Source organism: Rhinoraja longicauda, chromosome 21 (assembly GCF_053455715.1).
Source record: "Rhinoraja longicauda isolate Sanriku21f chromosome 21, sRhiLon1.1, whole genome shotgun sequence".
In the NCBI taxonomy this organism is placed as follows: domain Eukaryota; kingdom Metazoa; phylum Chordata; class Chondrichthyes; order Rajiformes; family Arhynchobatidae; genus Rhinoraja; species Rhinoraja longicauda.
The window spans coordinates 9,160,826-9,171,715 of record NC_135973.1 but is presented as its reverse complement, the minus strand read 5'-3'; the positions used below and the strand labels follow the sequence as shown (position 1 = coordinate 9,171,715).

Sequence of the window (10,890 nt, the reverse complement as noted above, 5' to 3'; positions counted from 1 at the left end):
GAACAATTTACAACTTCACCAAGCCTATTAGCCTACTTGCCTTTACGTCTTTGGAGTGTGGGAGGAAACCAGAGCACCCGGGGAAAACCCACGTGGTCACGGGGAGAACGTACAAACTCCGTACAGACAGCACCCGTAGTTAGTATCGAACCCGAGTCTCTGGCGCTGTAAGGCAGCAACTCTACCGCTGTGACCGCTGCACTATTGTGCATTGGATCAATGCCTTGGCACTTCAAATTGACCATGGCAGTGAATGTTTCATCCTTGTCTTTGGTGCCTTTGTTGAGGATATTTTTGGAGCCGCTTTTCACGTCCAGGAATACTAACTCAGCTCTTTATTAAAATATTAACACAGATTAGATTTAAATTTGACTCACTTTGAGTATTGCCCAATGGCATTACCATCTTGATATATTGTCATAGGATCGTAGAGTCGTACAGTGTGGAAACAGGCCCTTTGGCCCAACCTGCCCACACCGGCCAACGTGTCCCATCTACACTAGTCCCACCTGCCTGCATTTGGCCCATATCCCTCCAAACCTGTCCCTGTCCCATCTAAGCCAATCCATGTCCAAACCTAAACCCCTCCTATCCATGTACCTGTCTAAATGTTTCTTAAACGTTGTGATAGTACTTGTATCAACTACCTCCTCCGGCAGCTCGTTCCATACACCCATCACCCTTTGCTTAAAAAAGTTACCCCTTAGGTTCCTATTAAATCTCCCCCCCCACACACCTTAAAACTATGTCCACTGGTTCTGGAAAATCTGTTCACAAAAAGATTGACATAGCCTATACTGGTTAACAATTGTCACATTAGAATCCTAAAATCTATCTGCTATGTATTAAGAATCTTTCTTACGAAACCCATTTAGCTTGTGCGTCATATTTAGCCGCTATAACACTTTCCATTAGACTTCCTTACAGAAAGATATTGTGCAATCCCTTTTATAGTTCACCACAAGGAATGACACAAATCATGTGGGTTACGTGAGGATTTTTGGATGTCTGTTGCTTACTTCCTCCAAACATCACGGTTCCTTCTCTCAATAGTTCCTCTATTACACCAAATTAATAGCATTCCTATTGAACTAAATTAGTTTAGTTTGGAGATAGACAATAGACAATTGACAATAGGTGCAGGAGGAGGCCATTTGGCCCTTCGAGCAAGCACCACCATTCAATGTGATCATGGCTGATCATTCTCAATCAGTACCCTGTTCCTGCCTTCTCCCCATACCCCCTGACTCCGCTATCCTTAAGAGCTCTATCTAGCTCCCTCTTGAATGCATTCAGAGAATTGGCCTCCACTGCCTTCTGAGACAGAGAATTCCACAGATTTACAACTCTCTGACTGAAAACGTTTTTCCTCATCTCCGTTCTAAATGGCCTACCCCTTATTCTTAAACTGTGGCCCCTGGTTCTGGACTCCCCCAACGTTGGGAACATGTTTTCTGCCTCTAACGTGTCCAACCCCTTAATAATCTTTTAAGTTTCGATAAGATCCCCTCTCATCCTTCTAAATTCCAGTGTATACAAGCCTAGCCGCTCCAGTCTGGAGAGTGTGGAAACAGGCCTTTCGGCCCACCGAGTCCGTGCCGACCAACAATCACCCCGTACACTAGTTCTATCTTACACAGCGGAGACAATTTACAGAAGCCAATGAACCTACAAAGCTGCACGTCTTTGGAGTGTGGGAGGAAACCGGGGCACCCGGAGAAAACCCACACGGTCACAGGGAGAACGTACAAACTCCATACAGACAGAACCCATAGTCAGGATCGGACCCGGGTTTCTAGTGCTATAAGGCAGCAACGCTATCGCTGCGCCACTGTGTTCACTCTGGGTTTTTACATACATATCTGCGGATTCAGGGACAGTTTCTTCCCAGTTGTTATCAGGCAACTGAACCACCCTACCACCAACCGGAGAGCGGTCCTGACCCATCTACCTGACTGGAGACCCTCGGACTATCTTTAATCGGACTTTACCAAACTTTATCTTGCACTAAATATTCCCTTTATCCTGTATCAGTACACTGTGGACGGCTAGACTGTAATCATGTACAGTAAATCATGATTGTAATCATGTACTGTGGAACTCTCTGCCTCAGAAGGCAGTGGAGGCCAATTCCCTGGATGCTTTCAAGAGAGAGTTAGATAGAGCTCTTAATGACAGCGGAGTCAAGGGATATGGGGAGAAGGCAGGAACGGGGTACTGATTGTGGATATCAGCCATGATCACGATGAATGGCGGTGCAGGCCTACTCCTGCACCTATTGTCTATTGTCTATAAACCCTCATTATAACAGGCCATACTGGGGGGATATGATGTCCATTATTGCTGATTGCCTCCTATAATCGTGTACGGTGTAATCATTGAATGCAGTAGAAACAAAGAACTGCAGGTGATGGTTAATACTCAGAAGGACACAAAGTGCTGCAGCATCTCTGGAGAACGTGAATAGGTGATGTTGGGACCCTTCTCCAGACTGCTTCAGTCTGCCGAGCTACTCCAGCACTTTCTGTCATTATCTTTGTATTGGTAGCTTACAACCCAATGGTATCAACGTAGGATTCTCCAAATATTGGTAACCTCTAACTAACTCCCCCCCCCACACCCCTCCTCCTTTCTCCCCCACACCTCCCCTTCTCTTCCCCCCCCTTCCCTTCCCCCCACTCCCCTTCCCTTCCCCCCACTCCCCTTCCCTTCCCCCCTCTCCCCTTCCCTCCCCCACTGGGACTCCCACCTATTTCCCCCCTCCACACCTCCCTCTAGCTTCACAATCAGCAACACTTCACACCTGTCTCACGGCTTATGTTCTTATAACTGGCCATTGAATTGAATTGAATTGAATTGAATTGAATTGAATTGAATTGAATTGAATTGAATTAAATTGAATTGAATTGAATTGAATTGAATTGAATTGAATTGAATTGAATTGAATACATTTTATTGGCCCAGTATGTATGCGTACAAGGAATTTGCCTTGGCACGTTGTCCGCAAGTAACACACGACATACATTAAACAATTAATAATAAAACATAATTTAAACAGGTGAATTATGTGAATCTATAAAAGAAATAAAATACCAGAGCAAAAGGAGGCTACAGACATTTGGTTGTTGAGTAGAGCTACAGCTCGTGGGAAAAAAGTTGTTTTTATGTCTGGCTGTGGCTGCTTTGACAGTCCGGGGTCGCCGTTCAGAGGGAAGTGCTTCAAAGAGTTCGTGGCCAGGGTGAGAGAGGTCAGAGATGATCTTACCATTTGCCTATTAACCCCCCCCCCCCCCCCACTTACCTGTGTCGGTCTGATACCTGCCAGGCTTCGCCCTGCCTCTCCCTTTTCCCACCTGTCTCCCCCAACCCACAATCAGTCTGCAGAAGGTCTCGACCCAGAACGCCACCTATCCATGTTCTCCAGGGATAGACAGTGGCGGCATGGTGGTGCAGCGGTAGAGTTGCTGCCTTACAGCGAATGGAGCGCCGGAGACTCAGGTTCGATCCTGACTACGGGCGCCGTCTGTACGGAGTTTGTACGTTCTCCCTGTGACCTGCGTGGGTTTTCTCCGAGACCTTCGGTTTCCTCCCACACTCCAAAGACGTACAGGTGTGTAGGTTAACTGACTGGGTAAATGTAAAAATTGTCCCTAGTGTGTGTAGGATAGTGTTAATGTGCAGGGATCGCTGGGCGGCGCGGACTCGGTGGGCCGAAGGGCCTGTTTCCGCGCTGTATCTCTAAATCTAAATCTAAATCTAAAAAATGCTGGAGTAACTCAGCGGGACAGGCAGCATCTCTGGAGAGAAGGAACGGGTGACGTTTCGGGCCGAGACCCTTCTTCAGACTCCAGGAATACTGCCCGACCTGCTGAGTTACTCCAGGATTTCGTGTCCTTTTGCGTATGAACCAGCAATTGCAGTTCTTTGTTTCTACATCTTAAACGCTGTCAGCCATTCAGGAAGGCTCCGTGTACATAAGTTTGATCTCACAAAGGTTAAGATCACCCGGTTTTAACAGCAGGCCTGAGGTGCTTACACGGGGGCTTTCACTAATTCGGTGCCTGTGAAATAGCCGCAGTAGCAATTGATTTATGTTGAACGTTAGCAGAACAACGCTGCCACCTGTTGGTTTGGACTAAATGTTGGAAAGGAGTTAAATTGTATAAACTGAGGATAACTGACTAAATCGTGAGGCGCGATTATGAAGGTTAGAATGAGTCCATAAGCCTTATATTGCCATGCAAAAATATCAGGTTAGTGTACTGTCATAAGGTCATAAGGAATAGGAGTAGAATTAGGCCATTCGGCCCATCAAGTCTACTCCGCCATTCAATCATGGCTGATCTATCTCTCCCTCCTAACCCCATTCTCCTGCCCTCTCCCCATAACCTCAGACACCCGTACTAATCAAGAATCTATCTATCTTTGCCTTAAAAATATCCACTGACTTGGTCTCCACAGCCTTCTGTGGCAAAGAATTCCACAGATTCATCACCCTCTGACTAAAGAAATTCTTCCTCATCTCCTTCCTAAAGGAACGTCCTTTAATCCTGAGGCTGTGACCTCTAGTTTTAGACTCTCCCACTAATGGAAACATCCTCTCCACATCCACTCGATCCAAACCTTTCACTATTCTGTATGCTTCAATAAAGTCCCCCCCCCATTCTTCTAAACTCCAGCGAGTACAGGCCCAGTTGCCAACAAACAATTCCTGGTGTCATTCTTATAATACTATACCATGGTTCTAACCATTAGACAAATGAGTGTCCTTGTGTAGGAAGGAACTGCAGACGCTGGTTTAAGCCGAAGACAGACACAAAATGCTGGAGATACTCAAGGCACACAATTTAGGCTGAAGAAGGGTCTTGACCCTAAACATCACCCATTCCTTCATTAAGGACATTAATGAGTGTCCTTAATGCTGTAACAATTTTCATCTTAAAAGTCAGAAAGACAAGACTATTGATAGATTTTTAAAAAGCAAGCTGCTGGAGCTACTGGGTGGGTCAGGCAGCATCTGTGGTGACATTTTGGATTGAGACTATTCATCTGGATACGAGATGCTGTCTGTCCATTTCCCTCCACAGATGCTGCCCGACCTGGTGAGTTCCTCCAGCACTTTGTGTTTTGCTCAGGATTCCAGCAACTGCAGTCTCTTCCACCAGCAATGGTGTATAGTTGTTGTTTTCTTCAAACTGGAAAATGGTGGACAAAGTAGTTTATAAGGTGCAGGGAGTTTATAAGCTGAGGCAGAATAGTAAAGCAAGGATTCGTGAACTACTGCAGGATACAGAGTGCTGGAGTAACTCAGTGGGTCAGGCAGCATCTCTGGAGAACATGGATAGGGGACGTTTCGGTTCGGGACTCTTGCTTTTGTGTCTATCCGCTGAGTTACTCCAGCCCTTTTGTAAACCATTGACCGTGCCACTGCAGAGTATCTCATTCAATTCTGATCAATACATGCTGTAGTCTTTCCGCTGACTGGTTAGCACGCAACAAAAAACTTTTCACTGTAACAATAAACGAAACAAATCTAAACTAAACTAAACGAAATATTTGTGTAGGAAGGAACTGCAGATGCAGAGTAAATAGAACCGTAAATAAACACAAAAAGCTGGAGTAACTCAACGGGTCAGACAGCATCTCTGGAGAAAAGGAATAGGTGACGTTTCGGGTCGAGACTTATTATTTGTCTGAAAACACAAAGAGTACTCTGCAGATACATAATTAACAAACCCTGTTCTCGCACTAACTCATTATTGCTATTACTAGTTTAAATATTTCTCGAGTATACATTTCAGTGTTTCCTTTCGCTATCTCTGACAGCAGCAATTGCAAACATAAAATAGGTAGCTGGACATTGAGTTTAATTTTCACTTTGCAATGCTTTGTGTTTCAGTGAAACACCAAATGCCGGCAACAGACGGCACTCAAATCAATCCATCATTAACAAAAAGCGACAAATTGGGTTTTTATACCATTAGGTCCCATGGTTTGAACAGGTTTGGTTGGTAGTTTAATTTGTTTGCCACTGATTGCGTTTGTATAATTCTTGTTTCCTAACGTGTGTGGAATATTGATTGGAACGAGAGGTTGGTGGAGTTGGAAAAGCAAGATCCATAGGCCCCATTGAATTCTATTAAGCTATCCAATGAACTCACAGCTGGTTCAGTAATTAGGATTGCCAACTGTCCCGTATTAGCCGGGACATCTCGTATTTTGGGCTAACTTGGTTTGTCCCATAAGGGACCGCCCTTGACCCGGATTAGGCCTGGGGGGGGGGCACTGTAGGCCCGGACGCTGTAGGCCCGGACGCTGTAGGCCTGGACGCTGTCGGCCCGGACACTGTAGGTCCGGACGCTGTAGGTCCGGACGCTGTAGGCTTGGACGCTGTTGGCCCGGACGCTGTCGGCCCGGTCGCTGTAGGTCCGGACGCTGTAGGTCCGGACAGTGTAGGTCCGGAGGCTGGGTGCCGCCATTGGTGGAGCGGGAGCACATGGTCCCTGGCTGGGTGAGGTCACGCGGGGCGTCATCTTGTCCCTTATTTGGGAGTGAGATAGTTGGCACCCCTAACAGTAATGTACAAACGTACATTACATTTACAAATGGAAATTGTCCCTAGTGTGAATAGGATAGTGTTAGTGTGTGGGGATCGCTGGTTGACACGGACTCGGTGGGCCGAAGGGCCTGTGTCCACTGTCTCAGCCGGCACAGAAAGAGGCCTTTCAGCCCACTGCGTCTCTGCTAACCACCAAGTACCTATCTATACTATTTACCTGGTCCATAACCTGCTATTTACCTGGTCCATAACCTGCTATGCCTCAGCGATTCAAGTACAAGCCCAGATAGAAAGATTGAGATACAACAATGGAAACAAGCTCTTCAGCCCACCGAGTCCATGCTGACCATCCACTTACACGAATCCTACACTAATCTAGTCCAGATGTAGAAACAAGGAACTGCAGATGCTGGTTTACCAAGGAAAGACTTCAAATGCTGGAGTAACTCAGTGGGTCAGGCAGCGTCCCTAGAGAATGTGGATAGGTGATGTTTTGGATCAGGTCCCTTCATCAGGCAACTCTGACTGTGTCTGAAGAAGGGTCTCGATCTGAAACGTCACCCATTCCTTCTCTCCAGAGATACTGCCTGTCCCGCTGAGTTACTCCAGTGTTTTGTGTACAACAATAGTTACATGGGTCCAATCAGACACTACATTGCCCAATGGGATGGTGGCGCAGGGGTAGAGTTGCTGCCTTACAGTGCTTGCAACGCCGGAGACCCGGGTTCGATCCCGACTATGGATGCTGTCTGTACGGAGTTTGTACGTTCTCCCCGTGACTATGTGGGTTTTCTCCGAGATCTTCAGTTTCTTCCCAAACTCCAAAGACGTACAGGTTTGTAGGTTAATTGGCTTGGTATAAGTGTAAATTGCCCCTAGTGTGTGTAGGATAGTGTTAGTGTGCAGGGATCACCGGTCGGCACGGACTCGATGGGCCAAAGGGCCTGTTTCCGCGCTGTATCTCTCAGCTAAAAAGGTATGTACAACAACTAATCGATTTCTGGGAACTGAGGGCGGAGTTTTTTTCACTCATGGGGTGGTGGGTATATGTAACGAGCTACCAGAGCAGGTAGTTGAGGCAGATAAAATAACAGTATTTAAAAAGGTACATGGATGAGAAAGGTTCAGAGAGACATGGGCTAAGCATGGGCAAATGGGACTTGCATAGAAGGGGCATTTTGGTCAGCATGGACAAGTTGGGCTGAAGGGCCTGTTTCTATGCTGTATGACTCTATGACTTTAAAAGAAACATTGTTCCAGGCCAAGTCTTTGACCTGACCTATGGAGACTGTTTTTCTAAAGACACTCCCTGACATTCTGAGTGTTTCCAGCCTTTTCAGTTTTTATTGCAGATTTTTTTTGTTTGACTCATCAGGGGTAACTACGCGTCACAGAGTGATGTAGTGTGGAAACAGGCCCTTCGGCCCAACTTGCCCACATTGGCCAACATGTCCCAGCTACTCTAGTCCCACCTGCAAGCATTTGGTCCATATCCCTCCAAACCTGGCCTATCCATGTACCTGTCTAACTGCTTCTTAAACGTCGGGACAATCTCTGCCTCAACTACCTCCTCTGGCAACTTGTTCCATCCACCCACCACCCTTTGTGTGAATTGGCCCAATAACTGCCTCAACGTCAATGTATTCTTTAAACATCGGTAATACGAATTAACTGATTGAACCACTGGATTCTTCATATCCAATTGCAGTCTTGCAGTCGTGCAGTAGTATAATATATATATATATATATTATAACATTCTGAAATATATGATATATTCTGTAATTTATACATAATATTCATAATATAATGTTATACAATATATCAAATACAGCACTTAATATATATATATAATATAACATGTTTATTATATAAAATTTATAATATCACATATATAGCATTTAATATATACATAATATATAATGTTTTATATTATCATAAATATTATATCACAGAATGTGTTATATATATTTCTGAATGAATTAATTATATATATATATATATATATATACATATATATAATATATATAAATATAATTCAGAAATATATACAACAAATTATAATTTTCTCCTGCAAATTATAGTATAAAAATTATATCACATATATCACAAAATTTTCTTTTCCGCCAGTGTTAATTTGTGTTTTAAACCAATGAAACCATTAGGCAGCCTGCAGAAGAGGGCTGGGATTGGGGGGAAAGTTTTCAGCTGTCCTCACTCATCTCACGCGTGGTGGAGAGAGAGAGTGTGTGTGAGTGAGTATCCAATACCTCGGGGTGGCCGGCTGGCTGTTCTGAAGCCACTGTTCACGACTCCAGAGTTCAATGCAAGCTTACTCTTGTGACAACGATGAGACTGCCGCTGGTTCTGATTCTCTGTGCGGTTCTCAGCACCATTGCAAGTAAGTGCTGCCCTGTTTTCTCTCTCTCTCTCTCTCTCTCTCTCTCTCTCTCTCTCTCTGTGCTTCTATACAGTCAGAGAGGAAAAATGAGTCTTCAGCCTGGACTTGTCCATTCTGTTAGGAGATTCTCTGCTCAATACCAACCCTTTAATTGTTGGACAAAAATGCATCTTAAAATGAGATGGGAGGGTGGAGGGAGAAGGTTTAAAAGGCACATCCAACTTCGCCCCTGAACAACTAAACTGTAATCCCTCTGTGTTTGTCTCTGTGACTTTTGGGACAAGGATTTGTAAAGTGCAGCGTGTTACTCTACTCCAGCATTTTGTGAATAAATACCTTCGATTTGTAAAGTGCAGCGTGTGCGAGCAGTGATTTGCTACAGAGCAATTGGATCACTGTTACACACAGAATGCTGGAGTAACTCAGCGGGACAGGCAGCATCTCTGGAGAGAAGGGATGGGTGATGTTTCGAGTCGAGACCCTTCCTCAGTTCTGGGAGAGGCAGCTTTTTTCCTTGAAGTAGGCGTTTGACGATCAGCAATAAATGTTGTTTTAAAAAAAAAACTGTCTTTGGGAAAGTAGATTTTTGGAAAGTTGCATAATTAGTTCTGGCAACGCAAATAAATGGGAATAAACGTGGAGGCGAATGGGGGATATATTGAACTCACACTCACACTCTCACACTCACACACACACACACACTCACTCACACACACTCTCACTCACTCTCACACACACTCACACACACACACGACCAGCGAACATACTCTCATACACACACTCACACACACACACACCCACACACACACACACACACACACACACACACACTCACACACTCACACACACACACACACACACTCACACTCACACACACTCTCTCTCACACACACACACACACACTCTCACACACACACTCTCACACACACACTCTCACACTCTCTCACACACACACACACACACACACACACACTCCCTCACACACACACTCACACACACACACACTCCCTCACACACACACACACACACACACTCTCACACACACACTCTCACACACACACTCTCACACACACACTCTCACACACACACACTCTCACACACTCACTCACACACTCACTCACACACTCACTCACACACTCACACACACTCTCACACGCACACACTCACACACACTCACACACACACACACACACACACACGACCAGCGAACATACTCTCATGCGATGCAATAAACGGATTTGTAAGTGAGTATATTCATTTTGGAATCGAAGGTAGACACAAAATGCTGGAGTAACTCAGCAGGTCAGGCAGCATCTCAGGAGAGAAGGAATGGGTGACGTTTCGGGTCGAGACCCTTCTTCAGACCATTCTGGAATTCATTCTGGGATTATTGGGGCAAAGTGTCACATTTGTGCCCCCGTGAAGCGGAATCAAGGGATGTGGGGAGAAGGCAGGCACGGGTTACTGATTGTGGATGATCAGCCACGATCACAATGAATGTGACCAAATGGCCCCCCCCTGCACCTATTTTCTATGTTTCTATTATGCCTCCGTTACCCCCAAAGCAATATAATTACTTGACGCAAGGAACTGCAGATGCTGATTTACAAAGTAAAAAGACACAACATGCTGGAGTAACTCAGCAGGTCCGGCAGCATTTCTGGAGAAGGTGGACAGGTGGACAGGTGGCCGTATGATCATGTTTTCCAGAGATGCTGCCTGAGCCGCTGAGTTACTCCAGCACTTTGTGGCAAATCTAATCATTTATCAGAAAGGGCTACATTGGCCTTCCATCGGCTGGTTCTCTCTGGGTCGGCTTCTTTGGATAGTGAAACGGTGACCCCCCCCCTCGCCCATTGAACTTTGTAATCAAAAGGCACAAACTTTTCCCCTCTGTGATCGCTCTAACCTATCTGTGGAGAAGTTTCCTAG

The 10,890-nt window shown here is 45.4% G+C and overlaps 1 protein-coding gene across 1 annotated transcript in view; it reads left to right on the top strand.

Moving 5' to 3' along the window:
* The first annotated feature begins 8,854 nt into the window (after nt 1-8,854).
* The window catches only part of LOC144604175 (uncharacterized), a 257,398-nt gene continuing 255,362 nt past the window's right edge, over nt 8,855-10,890 (top strand). The window contains exon 1 of the mRNA XM_078418381.1: nt 8,855-8,958. Coding sequence (XP_078274507.1) covers nt 8,907-8,958 — 52 coding nt within the window. The 5' untranslated portion in view covers nt 8,855-8,906. The remainder of the gene's footprint in view (nt 8,959-10,890) is intronic.